At 40.4% G+C, this 22,079-nt stretch overlaps 2 protein-coding genes across 12 annotated transcripts in view; both read left to right on the top strand.

Moving 5' to 3' along the window:
- The window catches only part of slit2 (slit homolog 2 (Drosophila)), a 109,852-nt gene extending 98,635 nt beyond the window's left edge, over positions 1-11,217 (top strand). For 4 of the 8 annotated variants that reach the window (XM_077524310.1, XM_077524307.1, XM_077524309.1 and 1 more), the window contains 9 exons: positions 1,170-1,193; positions 3,306-3,399; positions 3,555-3,692; positions 5,357-5,597; positions 5,709-5,839; positions 5,921-6,075; positions 7,191-7,551; positions 7,968-8,182; positions 9,655-11,217. In XM_077524310.1, the coding sequence (XP_077380436.1) occupies positions 1,170-1,193; positions 3,306-3,399; positions 3,555-3,692; positions 5,357-5,597; positions 5,709-5,839; positions 5,921-6,075; positions 7,191-7,551; positions 7,968-8,182; positions 9,655-9,911 (1,616 nt within the window). In that variant the 3' untranslated portion in view covers positions 9,912-11,217. Of the gene's footprint in view, positions 1-1,169; positions 1,194-3,305; positions 3,400-3,554; positions 3,693-5,356; positions 5,598-5,708; positions 5,840-5,920; positions 6,076-7,190; positions 7,552-7,967; positions 8,183-8,378; positions 8,423-9,654 lie in introns of all 8 variants that reach the window. The other 4 variants (XM_077524312.1, XM_077524311.1, XM_077524308.1 and 1 more) reach the window with 2 other exon arrangements.
- Positions 11,218-11,847: 630 nt separating this feature from the next.
- Positions 11,848-21,325, top strand: LOC144020710 (uncharacterized). Of its 4 annotated transcripts, none has more exons than XM_077524446.1 (19): positions 11,849-12,112; positions 12,294-12,411; positions 12,536-12,689; positions 13,340-13,455; positions 14,059-14,214; positions 14,348-14,501; positions 14,652-14,818; positions 14,982-15,146; positions 15,871-16,035; positions 16,119-16,272; positions 16,436-16,581; positions 16,736-16,954; positions 18,335-18,419; positions 18,568-18,815; positions 18,939-19,121; positions 19,273-19,417; positions 20,284-20,480; positions 20,565-20,780; positions 20,876-21,325. In XM_077524446.1, the coding sequence occupies exons 2-19, from the start codon at positions 12,380-12,382 to the stop codon at positions 21,225-21,227; spliced, it is 3,054 nt and encodes a 1,017-aa protein (XP_077380572.1). In that variant the 5' UTR covers positions 11,849-12,112; positions 12,294-12,379; the 3' UTR covers positions 21,228-21,325. The 4 variants fall into 4 exon arrangements, with proteins under 4 accessions (XP_077380571.1, XP_077380572.1, XP_077380570.1 ...); XM_077524444.1 differs by having other exon boundaries at positions 12,193-12,411; XM_077524445.1 differs by having other exon boundaries at positions 11,848-12,411; positions 14,062-14,214.
- Positions 21,326-22,079: the final 754 nt, after the last annotated feature.

The following is a 22,079-nucleotide window of genomic DNA, read 5'->3' as shown; positions in this document are numbered from 1 at the left end:
TTGGGGGAAAGAAAGGAAAGTAATTGACAAACACCCCCTATGAAGTGTTAATAATTGAAACTGTAAATATACAACAAACTGATTGCAAAAGACTTGAATATCGCTTTAAACTAATCTTTCAACGTTAGCCTAAATTAATTACAGAATAGTTCACTTAAGAAATAAATGTACTCAAAGCGCTTGAACATAACAAGGTTATTATAGAAAATGGAAACTAACAAAATAATTGAAATACAAATTGGAAAAACATCCGTTAACAAAAAACTAAAATGCTTTTTTTTTAAAAAAGAAAAAAAAGAAAAAATTAAACTACATCTCATTTTGATTTAACTAAAATTATAGTGAAAATGCCATTCATTTTTCTCTTTGTCAATTAATTTCATACATGAGTTTCAGGGGTCTTTTTAAATTTGAATTTTTTTCAGTATTGCAGTATTTTTGTTCAGAAGAAGGATGGTCAAACGTCGTTTGAGAATTATAGTTTACTTTACTACACAATACTTAACCCTGGAACACACACATACATCAAAGACTCCACTAGCACCCCCAGCCAAATGTAGCTCCTCCCTAACATGCAAAGCTCATTTCTCAGTCAAGATGCATCACTTCAACATACTTCCCTTTGTGTGGCATATTATGAGAGCACATCAAAGCAAATAATTGTTGTTGGGGGTTTTTTTTCAGCTAATAACTAGCAATGCATTCCATGAGGGGGGAAAAAATGCAGATAGGTGAATTTGTGAATAGTGAAGTGCAAATATGCGAGGGATTACTGTACATTGAAATAGTCTGGGCCAAACTGTTATTCTGTAGTAAAAGTGGCAACATATTGATAAAAGGTAGATTGTTCTGCCTGTTAAATATTGTGCAGTAAATATTATTTATAGTAAATAGTAATTTTCCAAGCAATTAAGTGAAACTGGATAATTTCCCGCGACAACTGTTGATCTCTCACAGCACACTAATGTGCCTCGGCACAATAGTTGGGATCACTGCTCCACTCGACTCTGTTCTAACACTGCTCTGCTGTGTGTCTGCTTTAGCGTTGCGCTAATCACGTGCGACTGCTAACCTTTGTGGCGGTGTTCTCTCTCTGTGTCTGGCTGTCATTTGTCTTTCTCTCATCTCGCTCTGCTTTCCGCCATCCGCCGTCTTTTCTGTGGTTGCAGCTGCTACCAATGAGGTGGAGAGAGGTTAGTTGGTTCTTCTCGCTGTCCCTCTCTCCCTCCTCCCTTCCTTGCAATGATTTAACGGTGCTAATTGGAAATTGGAGATTCATTCAGGCATGTAATGCTTGCGCACTGTGTTCAAAACGCATGTCCTCAATTTCCAACTGTTTTTAACGGAGCGTTTTTGTTTTCATGTTTGCTTGCTGCAGTATGCAGATATTGTACAGAGACCGGGGCTATTTGTATACTTTCATATATTTCTTAAGTCTTAGCTACATTTTTTGTATTCATGACATTTTCATACTTTGTGTCAGTGCAGAATTATAAGCCATCAAATAGAGAAAGTGAACATGTGACATGTTGTCCCACCAGTGGGTAAGTTGTCACACTATATGGGGTAAGATGTCACACTAGATTTTGCAACTAATAAAACAAGGACCAAATTATCCTTGTTCTACTGTCTTTTTTTTTTTTTTTTTTTTTTATCATTGATCTTGAAAATGTACCATAGTAAGTGAGGAAACTTTAACATGCTGGCATGTATGTAGGTCATAGCTCTCAGCCTCAAATTCCTGTTTTGCCAAACACTGGAAATTTGAGATTAAATTGAATTTTAAAAAAAATAAATAAAGCATTTCGGTTAACGGATGGATAGATAGGTGGATGGAACGAACGAACAAACAAACGAATGAACTTAAACCAGACCTAATGTTGGCATACTGTTCCAACAACTGGAAAACCATTTTTTTTAAATGAAACAAAACCTGGTGAACTGATTTCCTCACATCTGAAGGGCAATTCTGGCATATGCAAACCGAGTTGCCAGAGGTGCATTTTTCATTAGTCCATTTTTTGCATATGTGACAACAAACCCCAAAATGACTTGAGACAAGTTGCCCCAAACTACCGTGTTGGCTAATACTTGCTCTAGTTTAAAGTTAGCTTAAAACAGAGCTGATGTATGACAAGATGCCTGAATCCACATGATTTGCTGCTAGGATTTGTCAAAGTACAACGCCTCTTTCAAAATATATGAAGTTGAAAATGTTTACTTTGGGTTGTGCAAAACAGATAACTGGCGCTCATCTCAGCTCACAACGTGCTATTCTCTTCTCAGACAGTACACAACCCCTGACCATTTAGATGAAGAAAACTAGTACAGTATTCCACTTTTTGGTGGATGAGAAAATTGCAATGTGTGTTACAACTAGCCCCAGTCTCCTCTATATTATTGCTATTCAAAACTAGTCTGAAATGCAATGTTTTGATCATGCAGTGGAAATGATTACTTGATTGTAAAATATTTTTAATGCAGTTCCATGAATGTTGAGTTTTCATGAATATAGCTAGCAGCATTGCAGAATGACTACTTTAAGGTATGGATAATTAATCAAAATGAGAATATTCCATTCAAATTATCTCACCAAAAGACCAAAAAAAAGAACAAAACATCCAACATATGTTGAATTTGCTTCGTCTCCCTCTGCTTGCGTGGTTTCTCTACCTCCCTTCCACATTCCAAAACATGCATGTTAGGTGCACATGCCGTGAATGTGAGTGTGAATGCTTGTTTGTCTATATATGGCCATGTGAGTGAATGGCACCCAGTCCTTGCTTTAGGTATAGACCCCAGCTCACCCATGACCTTAATGAGGGCAAATAAATATTCTGGATAGAAACATAATAGTAGATATTTCTAAACAGAAATAGTTTTGCCGTCAAAATCCCGCTCTATAAACTTTAACAACACTTTTTCCACACAAAAGGTTCTAAACAGGCATGAATCCAGTATCACACATCAGTACACATAACACAGACAGGTCCCCAAGTGATTTCATAATTATCCCCACTGAGGATGCTGTGCAGTCAGGATCTGTTTTATTCCCACGTGATTTCTTTTAATCAATTTAAAGTTGCGAGTTTGAGGAGCGCCAAGGATGCGCCTGGGAATATCATCAGGGACATGACATTCCCAGAGATGAGATCATTTGTCAGACCTCTGCGTTAGCCCTGCCCACGGGAGAGTCATCCATCAAACAACACACACAGAGTATAGGCGCATGTATCTACTGGCTTGTCAGAGTTGTTGGAGCTGAAAGTATCTATGTGTGTTTTTTTGTGTGTGTTTGTTCCCAGGGGAGCTTTGCGAAGAGAAACTGGATTTCTGTGCTCCCGAATTGAACCCGTGTCAGCACGATTCAAAGTGCATTCTGACCCCTGAGGGATACAAGTGAGTAGGCGAGACATAAACGCACACACTAGCAGTGCTGTCTTGTTTTTCTCCCACTGCACCTGAGTTGTAGCATGTCTCGCACGAAAATACACTAAATAGTTGCTGAGCTCATATGAGAGAAGCTCTAATGTGTGTGCGTGTGTGCATCATAGGTGTGAATGCACCCCAGGTTACACTGGAGAGCACTGCGAGCTGGACTATAACGACTGTGATGAAAACAAGTGTCAGAATGGCGGTCAGTGCGTCGATGCCATCAACGGGTACACCTGTGTCTGTCCAGAGGGCTACAGGTGAGGGACGCAAATTACATAACAATATTCTCTTGCATATTAATAAATTAGAACTACATCATAATTTGAAAAAAAATAATATAAATTAGCAACCTTGAAATTTATTTAAATTTTGGATTCATTGATTAGGATTTCAAACTAGAGGAGGAGGGCTCCCCCTTGTGTTGTGTTGTAGCATAAATTTGCTAGACAGCAGGGGTGACCAAACTTTTTTGTTTGAGGGCCGCATGCAGAAAAATGGAAGCTGAGGCTCATTTATTTTTTAATTATTTTCTTCTATTTTTATTATTCAACACCCTAAAATCAATTAAGCAAGCATTATATTGTTTATGTTGTCCAGATAATTTGATAAACTGCTACATAACATATTTCTGTTGAAACTAAGGCAAATAGTTAAGGAATAATCAAGATTTCAAGGTGGCCGAAGGGCCTGCATCCCACTAAACTAGATCCACCCCTGCACTGACCAGCAGTTGGAGCCCAGCTCCACATTCAGAACCTCCCCCCCCACCCCAAAAAAATAAATAAAAAAACTGAAGAAAACTATACCTCGCCTATTGCCCGAAGCCGGCTGGGATAGGCTCCAGCACCCCGCGACCCTATTGAGGAGTATGCGGTTAAGAAATGGAAATGAAGTCAACTATCGTAAAATGATTTATGATTTAAAACACTAACTTGAGGATCAATAATGCAAGATCATCATCAATTGAAACTTGAACAAAGCATATAGTGCTTTTGCTTCTAAATTTTAATGAATGAATGAATGAATGAATGAATGCATTTTTACAATTATTTTTATTCACTAGTGTTTTGTAGAGAAATTAACTTATTTTAGTCCCATTTGTATATGTCCACATTTAGAAAATCTCTGCATTATATAGCCCAATTTATTAGTACTAGTGGCCCCTGTTTTTTGACACCCAACCATCTTCTTTTCTTTTTCTTTTTCTTTTTTTTTAAATTAGCAATAAAAGGCCATGTCAAATGTCATTTTTAATATATGCCGTGGGCCGCTGAAAAAATGGATGGTGGGCCACAAATGGCCCCCGGGCCATAGTTTGGTCACTTGCTAAACAGTGTCTGACACAAGTAAATGAATTCTTACGGTCAGTTATACACATTCATTCAAAAAGAACCTGTCGGCTCACAAAATAGTTTTGCGCTGTGACAAATTCTGAATTTTAAGCTATCAAAACATGTCCCCCTAGCTTTGCTAATGTTGAGAACAGACTAGCCAAAAAAAAGCTAAATGAGCTAATGAAAAATGGAAAAAGATATTTTAAAAAACACCGTATGTGTTTGGTTTTTTTCAGATTACATCAGCAATTTTTTTTGAAAGTGAAAGCTAATCCTCTTTAGGCTGCCATAAGGCACAATGCTTTCGTTGTAAGTCATTCTCATCAAACAATTTTTTTGAATTAGCGTGGGGAATATTTTGTTTCTATGAATCTCAATGACTGACATCACTTGTCTTTTTTTTATGTTAGGAAGCTAACATACTGTAGCTTTCAGATACATGTCAGGGTTTAATCAAATGAAAATAAAATGCTGGACAACGAATGTGAAATTTTTATTGGTGCGGTGGATTATATACTTGAAATAGCACGAAGGTGTTGGGCATGTTTAGGCGTGTTCCTCAATGTATCTCCGTGTGTGTGTTGCAGCGGGTTATTCTGCGACTTGTCCCCGCCAATGGTCCTCCCTCGCACCAGCCCCTGCGACAACCACGACTGCCTCAACGGCGCGCAGTGCGTGGACGTGGGAACGGACCCCCGCTGCCAGTGTCTGCAAGGCTACGAAGGGGAGCGCTGCGAGACGCTCGTCAGTGTCAACTTTGTGGACCGCAAGTCTTACCTGCAGCTTCCTTCCAATCTGATCTCACCACAGACCAACATTAGCCTGCAGGTGTGGAGAAACTCGGGGCGCTAACTGGCAAACCGCCAGGCTTACTGATCTGTCTCCCTCTGGTGGTCATTTTCGTGTTTCTCCTCATGGGTTCTCTCGCTGTGTTTTCAGATTGCCACAGATGAGGACAGCGGCGTGCTATTATATAAGGGTGATAATGATCACATTGCGATGGAGCTTTATCGGGGTCGCCTTCGGGTCAGCTATGATACTGGCTCTTACCCTCCCTCCGCCATATACAGGTATGTAGTACACAAACAAATAGAAGGGCTCTCGCTGCCACAGTTCTTACATGACTGATGATTTCATTGTTTGTCCCTCAGTGTGGAGACAGTGAATGATGGCAGTTTCCATGCGGTGGAGTTGGTAGCATCAGACCAAACTTTGTCTCTGTCCATCGATGGCGGGGCACCTAAATCCATCAACTCCATCAACAAACAGTCCACACTCAATCTCGACTCCCCACTTTACCTGGGAGGTAAGAACAGAGCCGTTATGCATTCATCAAATGTTTATTATTGTGATTGCAGTTTGTAGTCATGTAAAACTGCACTGTATCAAACTGAGGACTATAATATTTTCCCGCTCTAACATGCATCCTCCAAACGGTTAATGTTAATTTTATCAAACATTTTTAAATTTTGTCAGTTTTAATCCAGTTTTAATTTTGCTTTTTATCACAGTTAGTCAATCTCGTCACGTTTTTATGGAGTCAATTTTTAGTCGACTATAAATCTAGCATTTTGGTCTTTATTTTTGTCCAAGAAAACAGAATTTTATTCATCTAGTTTTAGTCAACAAAAACTGTCAACATTTTAGTCTAGTTTGAGTCAGGACAATCATTTTACCCATGTATATTTTTTTTGTTAGCAGATAATGTTAATTTCGGATCTAAACTATTACACATAAAAATTTTCTCTCATCATTTTGATGAGAAACATCTTTACACACAGAATTATAGTGGCTATTATGGCTCCATGCTACGAGCTAGTAAATTAGCCAGTATTAGTTAGCGGGTCGGATTAGCAATATTGCTGGAACGTTATATCAGTTGGATTAATGCTACGTTCTAATTATAATTTACAATTTTATTTTCAACTTTGGGGGTGTGCACGGTGGTCGTCACTGTATGCCCTGCGATTGGCTGGCAATCAGTTCAGGGTGTACCTGCTGAGATAGGCTCCAGCACCCCCCGCGACCCTTGTGAGAAACAAGCGGTCAAGAAAATGGATGGATGGATTTTCAACTTTACCATGAATCCACCTCCTGTTTGTGCATGTAGCACTCGCTAGCTGCAGATCGGTGTCACATGACCACATACAGTGACAGATTAGCAGACAATAATTTGTGTCGTCTTTACTCATGAACTAAAATGTCCATAGATTTTAGTCCAGTTTTTATTAAGTGAAGTACATTTTCATCTTGTCTTCATTAGTCGACGAAAATGCATACTGATTTAGTCCCAGTTATTGTTTATTAATGAGGGTTTTAGTCTAGTCTAGTTTTCATGAAAATTGTGTTAACAAAAATATTTCTGTTTAATTTTTGTTACTGAAATGAACACTGTGTTTGAACTGTGTGCTTGCATTGCAGGTATGCCAGAGCGGGCTTCGGCATCCGGAGGTCTGTCAGCCCTGCAGCACAGCTCAGGTGGACGAAATGGCACCAGCTTCCACGGCTGTCTCCGCAATCTCTACATCAACGGGAAGCTCCAGGACCTCGGAGCGGGGCTGGGGTCGGGGTCAGGAACCGCGGACGCCGGCGCTGCACAGAGCACCACTCGACAGTGGCTCGGTCAAGGGGTGGAGCCCGGTTGCCAGCCCTGCCAGAGAGGGGCCTGCGTCCAGGGGGACTGTTACCCGACGGGACATCGGGGCTTTACCTGCACCTGCCACCCGGGCTGGACAGGACCAGTTTGCGACCAGCAAGTCAACAACCCCTGTGATGGCAACAAGTGAGTTGGATGATGGGTGAATATAGAAATTTCAGGATCCCATTTAGCTCATTTAGTTCTTATGATTTGTTGAAAATAAATGTTTTACAGAGGATTTGATTTATTTTTTGCATCCTGGACTATAGTTAGTTCATTTCTTCACATAATTGCAATGCACCAGATTAACGTTTGTACTTTTCTATTTGGACTGGGCTTTGGCGCCACCTCATGTTAGTTTAGGGAATTTCAGAAAGAGTGAAAATCTGAAACAGTTAAAATGGCTGGAGAAGAAATCAGTACATTTTGGTAAAGGTCCTGATTGAGGATGCTGAATAAGAGTTTATTTTCACTTTCTTCATTTAAAAGTTGGGCCTGTGCTCTACTCATTCCAATTCTATCGCAAACATGCTTTCTGCTATTTCTTTTTTAATCCCCAGGTGTATCCATGGTACCTGCCTGGCCATCAACTCCTACTCTTACTCCTGCCGCTGCCAGCCCGGATTCAGCGGCGTCCTCTGTGACGAGCAGGACCAGGAAGCAACCAATCCCTGCAGCCTGTCTCGCTGTAAACACGGCAAATGTAGAGTGTCGGGACTGGGCAAGGCATACTGCGAGTGCAACAGCGGATACACCGGAGAAGCGTGTGATAAAGGTGGCAATCATAATACTGTGCTGATTGATGTTTACGAACTAACACATGTCTTGAGCTTTCATAATCACAAACTTATATATAGCTTTTTATTTAAGAGAAAATCCCTTCTAAAAAGTATTTTTGGCGTGTGTGTGTGCACATCTAACAATCTTTGTTTCTGCATTAACTCTTGTAACGCCTTCCTTTTCTAAATCAGCTTCACCCGAGCTTCCGCTTAATCCCACACGAGGGGTCACTCAGGTGAGACTACATGATCCTTCCATGTAGTTTATCCTGTTTTCATCCACTGTGTTTTATTTACTGTTTTTTGTTTTTTTCTCACACTGGGAAAATCTTTTTTTATTATTATTATATCGGCCCACAATGAAATAGAAAACCCAAATACTATTAAAAATGTGTAATGTATCACTACACTAGACTTCAAACTGGTTGAGAGGAGACTAAAAAAAAGTGTTTTTTTCCCATAATAAAGGGCCAGTAACGGACCTGACTTTGTGATGTTGGCAACAGAAAATGGCCATCCCCAAATTGTTTTCACAGAGTTGAAAGCAGAAAATTTTCCAAAATGAAGAATTTAGATTTAAAGGCAAGGAAGCCCAGCACCTAACAGAATAAATTATGAATAATTATTATTTATGAAAACCTTTAAATTTTACAAACATAGCCTACATTTTATCCTCTTGAAACAATTTATGTAGCTTTAGTACACAATAAATGTCATGACAACATAATTTAATTTTTTAAAAAGATGTTAACACATGCTTTGAGTCTGTCCTTTCATTTTACGCGCTCTTCATCTTTTACTATCCTCTTCACTTGTTCTGTGTTGTTCTGTGCCATTAAAATCCATTTTTATGTCATATTCGTTATAATTGGACCACATAGTGGGAAACACTGGGAAATTTAAAACAAAAATCTGTTTAGTATGTTTTGTATGCTAATTCAAACTAAAATTGGCATGCTGTTTCCAAAATTGCAATGTTTTTTTTTCGAGCACGCCAAGTTTTTTTTCCTCTGCAGCTTACCCTCCAGATAAGCAAAATACCACAGCAGTAGTAAGACTGTAGTAAGAGTTGGTTATGATTGGACTCATTTAAGTTGTTTGTGCAATTGAGACACACTCTCAATGTGTCAGTACTATCAATATCTTCAAACAGAAAGCTAGCATAGTAGGAATTAAGAGAATTGGTGCTGGCTTCTCTCTTAACCTTGTAACCACGGGCATACCAATGTAAGTTCAATTTCATTTTATGCTATTTTGTTGTTTTCAAACCTTGTAACAATTGTTATTTACATACATAAACTTTCTCTTTCTTGTTTTTTTTTTATGAAATAAGGGATCCTATTGATAAAATACTTCATGTGATCGAGAAAAACTGATGTTTTGGATTTTGCAGCCAAAAATTTGTTAAAAACAGCTGAACAAAAAAAAGGGTTCTGTCTAGTGTAATTGACGTTTTCCTTTTTTGCAGAGGTGGCCTGCAGAGGGGAACGGCTCCGAGATGTCTACCAGAGACAGCAAGGCTACGCGGCGTGCCAAACCCAGGAGAAGGTCTCCCGTCTAGAGTGCAGGGGCAGCTGCCCGGGGGGAGCAGAAGGACAAGGGACCTGCTGCACCCCCCTCCGCAGCAAACGCAGGAAATACACCTTCCAGTGCACTGACGGCTCCTCTTTTGTTCAGGAAGTGGAGAAAATCGTCAAGTGTGGCTGTACAAAGTGTTCCACATAAAAAAAAAAGAAAAAAAAAAAGACTTTTCTCTTTGCAAGATGTTTTGTGTACCTGCCCGCCTTACTTGCTTCCCATCCTCTTCTTTGAGATCCTGACAAAGCCTTCCATCAGTTTTTTTTTTTTTTTAAAAACCCTGATAAAAAAAAGAAAAAAAAAAAGAAAAAAGAAACTTTACAGTTTCTTTCCTTGTCAGTGCTGGACTGATGATTGATGCTTCCTCGGTGGGGATGTTGAATTGTATTGTAAAGTACAAAAACAGACTTATTTTTTATTATGAAGTGGAGAAAAAGACAAAAAAAAAAAAAAAAAAAAAGAGTTGACTTTTTCCTTGCATCTACTTCTTTTCATCGATCACGATGACTCCGCCACTGTCTCTTCCCTGGAGGATCCGATGGTCTCTGAAGACTTCCCTGCAGGCATCCTCAGAGAGTCGCGTGTCGGAGGAGAAACATGAATTGGTCGTGCCATGTTCGACTCATCACCACACAAAAGAGACTGTGTACACAATCCTCAAAACTCTTTCATACAGCTACTGAACAACACTCTCACCCGTAGAAGAGTTATTTGCTACCTTCCAGGTTCAATACACTATACAGTACTCCCCAGTCATGAGTATTTATTGTATCATAAATACCTGTACTTATTAAGTAGGTCCTCCCCATGTATCAATTCTGATTCTTTTAATATATATTAATTTATATTTGTCCTTATTTTTGTATTAAAAAGACATAATCTGTCAAGATAGCTCAACTAACATAATGGTGTCCTTTATTTTGGTTGAAGAGAAGTTTTTTGTTTTGTTTTTTTTATCTATTGTGCTTGCCAGAGACCTCGGTTACATTTTAATCTGCAAATGTGACGTGAGGACGCTGTATATTTTTGTCACGTTTCCTGAGAGTTTGTACTGTGCCATTACCAGAAGGTCTTTATATTAGAGTATACGAAACACAGATCTTGTGACTAGTAGCATTGACCCTAGAGGATGCCTAGAACTGTTTGTACCTTTTTAACAAATTTATGCTTAAAGGATACTGTGACTTTTTCTAAATGAAACTACTTTGTTAGCCCCTTGGTCTCTGATGTTTAACATGTTGCTGCTAAGTTTTTGTACCGTAGACTTGGATCCTGATCTGTATGTTATATAGAATTTCCTGCTCCAACTGTACAGGGGCACCTTGTGTAACAGATAAATATGTCCCCCACCTCTACACGTGTGCATTGTGCTTTATAGATCCCATCTCTATCCCCAGACTAATGTCAGTTACCTGACTGATGTTTGTTAATTAAAACCAATATTTACCTCACACTCTTTATCGCTGCCTTTTTTGTCACAAATGACATTTATTTATTATTTAAAAAAAAAAAAAAAAAAGTAATTTAAAAAAAACAAATGGCATGCATGGACAAGTCCGACGTCACGTCAAGAGACAGGACAAATAATAAAATTAATTTTTAAAACAACAGCATTTAGATCATTACTGTGCTTAAACCGTTTTACAACTTTCCACACAAATACATCTTTTTACCAAAAGAGGCCTCTCCTGCAAGGCACCTTGTCCATGATGGGTGTTTGAATCCCAAAAGAATGATACCATATTCTGGTGGCGGCTTGATTGAGAGAAAAAAAAGGGTATTTTATTATTATTATTATTATTATTATTATTATTATTATTATTATTATTATTATTATTATTATTAGTATTATTATTAGTATTATTATTAGTATTATTATTATTATCATCGTCAATAAAAAAAGAAATACAACCAAATCATTTCGGGTGGCTTTAGGGAGTTTGCCTGTCGACTGCTCCACACTCCAGTCCGGTAGGTGGCGCTAATAACCAAAGGTTGGTGCAGCAGAGCATGCAGCGTTTAAAATCCAGAACTGATCTGTGTATTACATTTTATGTCATGTTATATAGAGATCAGTGGTTTCCAGCCTTCGCTTCCACGCCTCTTCCGGTCTCTTTCCAACATGGAGGCGGGCGGAACATCAGTATGCATTAGTTTTTCCAGCGATTTCGTTGAGGCAGGCTCCCGTTTGTAGTGCATCTGTGCGCTATTCCACTTGTGCGTAGGGGACATCACAGAAGACCAATTCGAGATCGAAAGGTGGACCGAGCGCCGGCCATCAGTGTTGCCTCCTCGGCCAGGTCGTTCAGCAGCAGCAGCAGCTGCAGCAGCAGCTGCAGCAGCACCCGGTTAGCACCCATCATTAAGTGACTGCACGGAGCTTTACGCTCGGCGACAAGGCTAATGCTTAGATGTTTTAATATAATAGTGTGCTAGCTTGTAGTTTGTACGTCGACAAGATAGATTTGAAAGGAGGGAAGCGTGAGCTTCCGAGCCAGTGCAGTGACGTCAACATGTCGGATGCTGCAGAATCTCTGCTTGAGACCCAACCCCTGGAGAATCCTGAGGAGGTGCGGGAGACAGGTGACGCTGATGATCAGGAAAAGGCCGAGGTCATGTTGAAGGGCTACCTTCAGAACTGCGAAAAGTAACATCTCATTTTTAATTTGAACTGGTCTTAATTTAGTTCTTTTTGTCTGTTTGTTTTACTATTTCACCACTCATCATGTCATCACGTAATTAACTACGTATTGAAATCCTTTTCTTTTTAGGTTTTATGTCTTTTCAGAGTTCTTGAGAACTGAAGGCGAGGGCAAGAATAAAGTGTACACTGGCTTGGCCAAGTGCATGCAGCCTGGGTGCAAAAACAAGGGGGTGACTTACACATCAGTTTCCCGGGCCCATCTTACCACCCACTATCAATGTGTGAGTTAACATTTAAAAGTTTAAAATGTATTTTAACTCATTCACTCCCAGCTATTTTCACAGAAGCAATCCCGTTCGCTCCCGGCTGTTTTACTGGATTTTTACTGATTTTGCAAGGCCCATAAAATATTGTATTCTATTGCTATAAAAGCATGGAACCAATCAAAAGAAAGATTAAAGTCTCTTCTTTCATCAGGAAAAAAAGTATGTTTCTATCTGTTTCCGTTTTGCAGAAACTAGCATTAGAAGAGAGCTAAGTTTAATCAGTTTTCACAAATCTATTTAAAATTGTAAGTAATTGAGCTTTTATTCTACATGGCCCTGGTTGATCTCCTTTGCTCTGCTGCCACCTGGTGGCCGTTTGTGTAATAACTACCATTTCTGCAACCGTTATTTGCAGTTGAGAGGCTGCATCAAGTCCTTCTGTATGCTCTAGCATTAAAAAAAACAACGTATAAATATGTCTTTGGGACACTTAGAACATTAAAAAACGTATTTACACGTTATTGGGAGCAAATGAGTTAATTAAAACAGACTTTCCTACTTAGATACAGAATAATTATAAAGTATAAAATCTGTTGTACAATTACTTCTGATTGTAATAATTTAATCAACATTATTTCCACTATTTATTATTTTTGTTCAAATAGGTTCACCCTGGAAAGAAGCGCAAGCTCAGAGCTGCGCTGGGTGAGAACAGCAAGCGTTTCCAGACCAAGAGGCGAAGGCTCTCCATGGGGGAGGAGTTCTGCCAGGACAGGACCAGGTAACCTTGCCTGCAAGCTGAATTCTCGTGGTATTTGTGAGTTCACAAACTCCTTAGAATCCATCTTGTAGCAATCACGCTGATTTTCACCAACCTGAACCACCAATCACAAAGCAACAGTGCATTTGGGGACACGGTATGCTTCTGTGACGAAAACAAACTAGCGCCATGGGAAACAAACAAACCTAATATGGCGACATTGGTGGAGGAATGCACGGATGCTGCAATTAATTCTGTTCTCGTAGAATTACCCAAAGTTTCCTTTTTTAAAGAAAAACAGCGAGAGGCGCTTCATGCATTTTTAGCTGTGAAAGATATTCATTCTTTTATCACCTACGACGACGACAACTTCATCCGTTGCCATAATTGGTCAATACAAAAGTTTGCTAAGCGAGCACAAGTTGCAGCATTGTCCATTCAGCTCAAAATATTGTCCAGAATGTCCCACCTCTCCCAAGCAGATCACAGTTTGATATTGTGAAGAACTCGGAATAAGCAACAACAGAAGTGATTTTTTCATCTGAACCCGAAAACCAAAATTACATCTCACAATAACATTTGGATGGATATGACAGAACTTAACAACAGCTTTTATTAACCTAGAAGTGAAGTGGACCTAAGCCAGCACAGTTACATCAGCACGTCGGATGGTGACGAGTTTCTGAGTCATACCCGTCCCCTGGAGGATCCTGATGAAGTGGATGGGGACAACATCGAGGCGATCAGTGAGCTTGAAGGCTACCTCGAGAACTGTGAAATGTAAGAAATTCAAATTTTTCGTATTTAATGTGAGCGGCTTGCGTCACTTAATAAAGTTTATTTGAAAAGAATTGATCACCACTCGCCCGTTCGTTGTGTAATTCAGTTTTTTATTGTTTTGTTTTTTCAATAGGTTTTATATCTTTTCAAAGTTCTTGAAAACTGAAGGCGAGGGCAAAAATAAAGTGTACACTGGCTTGGCCAAGTGCATGCAGCCTGGGTGCAAAAACAAGGGGGTGACTTACACATCAGTTTCCCGGGCCCATCTTACCACCCACTATCAATGTGTGAGTTAACATTTAAAGGTTTAAAATGTATTTTCATTAAAACAGACATTCCTATTTAGATACAGAATATAAAGTATAACGTGTTGTACAATTCATACTGAATACAAAAATGTAATAAACATTTTAACAAATGATTTTTTGTTCAACTAGGTTCATCCTGGAAAGAAGGCCGAGCTCAAAGCTGCACTGGCTGGAAATAGCAGACGTGGCCGGCACTCGGAGCAGCTCGCCGAGTCTACCCCCAGAAAGGGCAAACCCGCCATGGGGCGACCTGTCAGGGAGTTCAGCCAGGACAAGGCCATGCAGATGTTCACAAGGTGAGGAATAATAACCTAGAAAAATACTTATATCTTTCAGTTTTAAATGTGATGATGTATTTTTAAGTATTTAAAATTGACAACTTTATTTAGAATGCAGCCAATGCAATTAAACATTGTTTATTAGCAAACGTATGAAATTATTCTTAACTTGCATTTACAGGTGGTTGGTGGAGACGCATTCCCCCCGCAGTCTTTGTGAACACCCCTATACCAGGGAGTTGTTTGCCTACCTGAGTCCTGAATTCAGGGTGAAGACCCCGAAGGACCTGAGGAGAGACCTGGACAAGTTGATGGACGATCTCTTTGATCTGCTGTCCAAACAGAAGTAGGTGGTGGAGAATTACGAAAAATAATCAAATAGCATTTTTTTTTTCACCTAAAAATTGTGATTGTGATGTAATTTGTGCTTAGTTTTTTTTTCAACGTCCCTTTCAATTATCTTTAAAAAGAAAAAAAAAAGCAATAATTAGTCTTTATTACAATAAAAATATCAGATTTATTAAAGATGACTGACAGAAACAGGATTTTTGGCCATCACTCAAACTGTCACTAACCTTCTCAGTTAGTATGACCCCAGGGAACATGTTTTTTTTTAGTTATTATTATTTGCCATACTTTTAATATAAAGTGTAATTGCACATCCACTACAGTAGGTGGCAGTTGCGCTCTCATTGTCAGCGAACGCACAAGCAGTATTACCTCCTCTGCAGAGGTGTACTTGCAACAATTTTATATGCAAATGATGCCATCATGTGTTAGTCATGGCGGAGAGTGTGGGAGGGGCCGTAAAATTGTCACTGTGACGCGCCGTGTACTTTGTTTGTGGGGGCTCTGTCTCCTCCAACAGAAAAAATAAGTGTGAAGTGTGAACATCACTAGTCAACATGGTGACCTGTGGTTGTATTGGCTATTGTTTTCATTTCACCGATCACTTTGCTGTGTGTGTCCATTTTAACTTCATTTGGCTGCGCTTGTGTGTGTTGAGTGATAGACCTGTTCATAGAATAAATTAGCATGAGCTTCATAGCCAGCACACCTGTGAATGACAGAGACAGCGAAACGGAACAGAGCCAGCTCAGTGACGCCAGCATGTCTGATGGCGACGAGTCTCTGAGTCACACGCAGCCCCTCGGAGATCCGGAGGAGTTGGAGGAGACGGATGACACCGCCGGGGCCATCAGGACGCTTAAAAAATACCTCCACAACTGTGAAATGTAAGAACGTTTCATTTTTAATATTTATTTGAGCTGGTCGCGTACCAAATGTATTTGACCACTCACTAGTCCTTTGTTGTTAGGTTTTATGTCTTTGCACAGTTCTTGAAAATTGAAGGCGAGGGCAAGAAAAAGATGTACACGGGCTTGGCCAGGTGCGTGCAGACTGGGTGCAAAGAGGAGTGGGTGACCTACTCAACAATTTCTAGGGCCAATCTTACCCTGCACTATCAAAACGTGAGTAAAAATTGAAAACCTGAACGTTTACTTTAATTAAAGCAGTTATACTTTCCTACTTGGATACAGAATAAATATCAAGTACAAGATACATCGTACAATTAATTTTGCAAGAATAATTTAATAAACTTTACTTACAATTTTCATTTTTTTGTTCGACTAGGTTCACCCTGAAAAGGAGGCTGAGCTCCAAGTTGCTCTGGCTGGAAACAGCAAGCGTGGTCGCCCATCCAACACGAGTCGGCTCTCCATGGAGGAATCTTTCACGCACAAACTCAACCAGGACAAGGCCAGGCACATGTTCACAAGGTGGGGACAAATAAAATGGACAAAATAGTGGCATTATCTTGCAGTTTTGTTTCACTTTCAAGTTCTTCTATTTACATGTTTAGTATTTAAACTTGGTTAATCATTGAGGTTTATGAAGAAATGTATGAAATAATTCTAAAGTGTCTATTTGCAGGTGGTTTGTGGAGACACTTTCCCCCCTCAAGCTTTGTGAGCACCCCTACACCAGGGAGTTGTTTTCCTACCTCAGTCCGAAGTTCCAACTCGTGTCCAGGAAGACCCTGAGGAGGGACCTGGATGTGATGAAGGACAAGGCCAAGCTGGCGATCAAAAAACTGCTGTCCAAGCAGAAGTGGGTGGCAACCACTGCTGACAGCTGGACGGTGCACAACCGGTAAAATGACTACAAATATTTATTTCATCATATCATATTACACTTTACACCATTTTATGCTTATAATAAATGAAATATTAAACATACATCTATTACATTATCAGGGTTTCGGCAGGTAATTAAAAAAGCATTAAGTCATAAAATGGTTTTGCTGAAATTAAACGGCATAAAAAAAAAAAAAAAACTTTAGATACAATGCCCAGAGGCATTAAACATTTAAATACAATTGATGTAAAAACCATTGTTGTTCTTAATTTATTTTACATGTATTGTGCAAAGGAGGTACTATAATACGGAAGCGTAGCGCTGCTAATGTGGAGTAAACATTTTTGGCTGGCGAGTATGTTCGAACATACTCGCAAACATGTTTGAACATATTCACAAATATGTTTGAACATTAGGGGTGGGGCGATACGGGTAAACCACGATTCGATACTGTGACGATATATGGCTCACGATATCGATATCACGACACACGATGTCTACGATTTTTTATATTGTCAAAAAAAAAAAATTCAATATATTACGATATGTGACTGATAAAGCCAAACAAATGCCCATAAAAAGGAAAATGTCTAATTACTGTAATTGCTGGACTATAAGGCGCACCTGATTATAAGCCGCACTCAGTACATTTCTAAAGGAAAAGGCATTTTGTACATACATAAGCCGCACCTGACTATAAGCCTCATGTGCCCACATTGAAACATGAGATATTTACAAAGAAAGACGGTACACAGAAAGGGTTTTCAAAGGTTTAATAATATACCTTAGCTTTTCTTTCCAAACAGTGCCTGTGATGCGGCAGTAACACAGCAATACGGTAGTAACTAACAGGGCTGGTTAAAAACAACATACCGGTAAAAGTCACTGAGACTTCTTGTATTTTCAATCATCAGGGTCTGTTTATGCTCATTTTAGTCATGCGGCAAGTTACATTAAACTTGCGTCTTCCTCGACACATATATTCCACCTGTCTCACTCTTACCTTTTCAGCTTGAGCGCCTTTGGCGGCTGTCAGAAAAAAAATCCATATATAAGCCGCATCATTGTATAAGCCACAGGGTTGAAAGCGTGTGAAAAAAGTCGCGGCTTATAGTCCGGCAATTACGGTATGCATTTATTCAATGCCAAAACTTTGTACAATGTACAAAGTTCTGCACAGTGCCTCACTGCCTCTTAGTCTTTTAACTGTAAACATTGTAAAGTGAGACAAATTAAACTGCATAAACATTTATAACATAACACTGCACAACTGGACACATTACATTGATATCTACTGTTAGTGTATCAATAATTTATTGTAACAGAGAGCGCAACAATATATTGCGATATTGATTTTTTTTCGCAATATATTGCAAATTCATATTTTTCCCACAGAACCTTCCTGGGCATGACTGTCCACTGGATTGACCGGCTCAGCCTGAAGAGGAAGATGACCACACTGGCATGCAGGGAGTTGAAGGTAAAAATGAAAAGGCACAATGTTTGAATTAAAAAAAAATAACTACACATTGTTATATTGATTGGAATTATTTCACTTAGTCAGTAGTGTAACATTTTAAGTCTAATAGTTGCTGTTTAAATCTTTTGAACCAAACGGTTTCTCTCAGGTCGGCGAGAAAGATTATCTCCTGAGGAGAGTCATCCATGACGTCCACCAGGAGTTTGCGATTGTCCAGAAGGTGGCAGCTATCACCACGGACAACGGCGCAAACTTTGGGGAAGCGGAGAGGAAGCGGGAGGAGGTTGAGGAAGAAGCTGAAGAAGAGGTGTTGGGAGAGCCCGGGGACGTCCAGGGACGACTAGACGGCGAGGACGCCGATCCTCAGATCACTCTGCCAACTCACCGCCGCTGTAGGTAAGAATTAACGGATTTTGAAGATTTTAACTTGAAAGTGTGGTGCAACTTACTAAAGGAATTGTCAAAAATACATTTGATAAAGAAATATTAAAACGTGTTTCAATATTAATTTTGTTTCAGCGTGCATACTCTGGGCCTCATGATGTCCGTTGACATCAATGTGGTGGTGGGCTGGAACACTCGCTGGCGCAAGGCAATCGCCAAGGCCCGGCACCTGTGGAAGCTCCAGAAAGAGTGCCCCGTTGTCGCCAATCAGATCAAGGATGTCGTCAAGAGGACGCTGACAGCGCCTATTGGAGTTAGGTACGTTTTCAAAATTAGTCAAATTGAAAATTGTACGTCATCGCCAACGCTAATATCTACATAATTTACTGTTGTTGTTTTTTTCCTCTCACCAAAATCCCAACCATCAATTCCATTAAATCTGTGTATTTGAAAATAAATGTGTTTCTAGCTGTAGGTGGAACTCCTACCTTGACAGTGTGAAGTTGCTATCGGAGGTGCTGTCTCTGCCTCGGCAGGTGGAGGCCATCAACGACATCATAATTAATCAGCCCGGGGGCAAGGCAGGTTCGGCAATTCTGGATCAGGATGTCAGGGTATAAAAAACATCATGTTCATTTAATTCATGATGGGGCTGTGCAATTAATCGAAATTCAATTAATACACTCCACTAGGGCTGGGCGATATGGACCAAAACTCATATCCCGATATATTTTGGCTTAATATCGATATACGATATACATACTAACCCTATATACTAAGTCAAAGGTAAATATAACATGTCACAAATAGTTTTATTTAGGGATGTAAAGAGACCATGTCACGCTGATTACATCATCTATCACGCCTCTCGTTCTTGTAGACAGTCCGGTCTCAAAAAAAAAAAAAAAAAGGCCGGCCGGCTTGGCTCGCCCCACACTACTTTCTAGACTAGCACGTAGCAATCAACATGTCCTCCTCACAGTGTGGTGTTTCTTCTACATGGCAGAAGATCAAAACATTTTCAGCAAGGATTCTAAGAGGGGGAAAGAAGGCTTTTACTCACCTGAAAATCCGTCATTATGGCAGAGCCGTTTTGAACGAACGTGAATGAGGGAGCAGCTGCAGCAGCTAACGGCGCTAAGCTAACAACCCAACAAGGCTAAAGCCATGAACGCCAAAGTTATGGCATTCATAATGCTAGACAAGCAGCCATTTTCTGTAGCTGACCCGCGTTTTGCAAGTTAATAGCATATTTGGAGCCACGTTGCACCCCCGCCCCGTAAATAATAAAAATAATAATAGTGATTATTATTTTTCCCATAATCGAGCAGCCCTAATTCATGAGGGTCGCAAAACAATGACGTTTTCTTACTTTATATTTATGAACCACCTGGTGACCATATAGGTTTTTCAGCCAAAACAGCCAATTTTGGCCACGGTCAAGTCGGCAACTCACCTAGTTTGCTTTTGAACTTTTCAGGTCCTGGAGGAGTACTGGGATGTCATGAAGCCTGTGGCGGACACCCTGAACAGTCTACAGGGGGAGGACAACGCCTACATGGGCATCCTCCTCCCGACACTCCTTGTCTTAAAGAGATGGCTGCAGCACCAGCAGAGGGGCGAGCTGCTCTATGCAAGGCCCCTGGTTCAGTCCCTTCTTAGAGGCTTTGATAAAAGGTGCGTGGGTGTATATTTTTTTTTATTATATATTGACGATGTTATGTTTTCACCATTTGAAGCTGATCTTTGATTCATTGATAGGTTTGTCTCCCTCTTTGAGGACCAAGACCTGCTGATGGCCTCGGCCCTGCACCCCTCATTCACCCCCGCCGTCCTGTCGAAGATCGTCCCCGACCAGGCCAACGCCATCAAGGACAGAATCTTCAAAGAGCTAAAGGCTATGGTGCAGTCTACGGAGCAGCAACAGGCAACTCAGGCCCAACCTCAAGTGAAGAGCCACCAGGACAGAGTTTTCAAGTAAGGGATCATCATTTTTATTTTCAAAGCTTTAACTATTGTCTATTCCTCCCATTTTTTTTAAAACTGAACTAAACAGCTATTGGTGATTACAGGGAGCTGTTTGGCACCGACCAGATGTTGATCAGTCAGGATGTGGACCAGGTGCTTCTAGCCAGCATCCAGGACTGGAAGCCCCAGCGGGAAGCCCTCTCCTGGGCCGCGTTCCCCAAGGCGCACAGGGAAGCGTGGGTAGACTTATTCATAAAGTACAACACCCCCCTCCCGAGCTCTGCTGCCGTGGAGACGATGTTCGCCAAAGCCAGCAACATCTTCAAGCCAAAAAAGGCCGCCTTGTATGGCGGCAACTTCGAGAAGCTGGTGTTCCTTAAGGGGAACATGTCCCTGTTGGGGTACACCAGCTACAAGGGACAGTTTGGGGAGGAGAAGCAGGAGGAGGAGCAATAACATGCCTGTAAGAATGTATATGCTGTATATTTTTTGCGTGTATGTTTTAAGTGGTCCAGACATTTTCTACATGAGTAAACTTGTGTGTTGCTACTGACTGTCCAAAAATAGTGGTGTATTGTATTTTAGCGATGACGGAAGCATGGTTAAAATAACAATGACGAACTGACGGGCCTGTCACGAGCGAATGATGCAGGTGAAATTTACTGATGTGCCCACCACCAATGAGAACAATACTAATACATTTATTTAAAAAAACAAGAACAGCAGCAAAACTGTGGGTTAACGTTTTGTTCTTCCACATAGTACTGTATGGATTCCAATGTACAGTGCAAATCTGTTTCTGGATTTGTAGTCTTATTAATAATGTACTGTATTTCAGTTATTCCCAACAGCCAAAGTAACTGGGTCAAAAATGTCACATGCCAATCAATTTTCAGTTAAAAAAAATTAAAAAAATCTATTTTGGTATTTAAATGTTTAAGAAGGGGCAGCACAGTGGGTGACTGGTTAGCACGTCCGCCCCCCAGTATTGAGGATGCAAGATCGAGTCCGGGCTCCAGCCTTCCTGGGTGGAGTTTCCATGTTCTCCCCGTGCCTGCGTGGGTCTTCTCCGGGTACCCCCACATTCCAAAGACATGCATGGCACGTTAATTGGGCGCTCTAAATTGTCTCTTGGTGTGCTTGTGAGTTGTTCGTCTGTGTGTGCCCTGCGATTGGTTGGCAACCAGTTCAGGGTGTAACCCGCCTACTGCCCAAAGCCAGCTGAGATAGGCTCCCGCGACCCTTGTAAGGAATAAGCGGACAAGAAAATGGATGGATGGATGTTTTACTTCAAACGTGCTACATTTT

Source organism: Festucalex cinctus, chromosome 6 (genome assembly GCF_051991245.1).
Source record: "Festucalex cinctus isolate MCC-2025b chromosome 6, RoL_Fcin_1.0, whole genome shotgun sequence".
NCBI lineage: Eukaryota > Metazoa > Chordata > Actinopteri > Syngnathiformes > Syngnathidae > Festucalex > Festucalex cinctus.
This window is presented reverse-complemented; position numbering and strand designations above follow the sequence as displayed.

What these genes read in the sequence shown, in the direction of transcription:
- LOC144020710 (XM_077524444.1), top strand. Translation starts at nt 12,278, where the DNA reads ATGTCGGATGCTGCAGAATCTCTGCTTGAGACCCAACCCCTGGAGAAT. An exon ending in TTACCACCCACTATCAATGT is followed by an intron (nt 14,502 to 14,651) that starts GTGAGTTAACAT and finishes TTGTTCAACTAG; the next exon opens with GTTCATCCTGGAAAGAAGGC. An exon ending in AGCTGGACGGTGCACAACCG is followed by an intron (nt 16,955 to 18,334) that starts GTAAAATGACTA and finishes TTTTTCCCACAG; the next exon opens with AACCTTCCTGGGCATGACTG.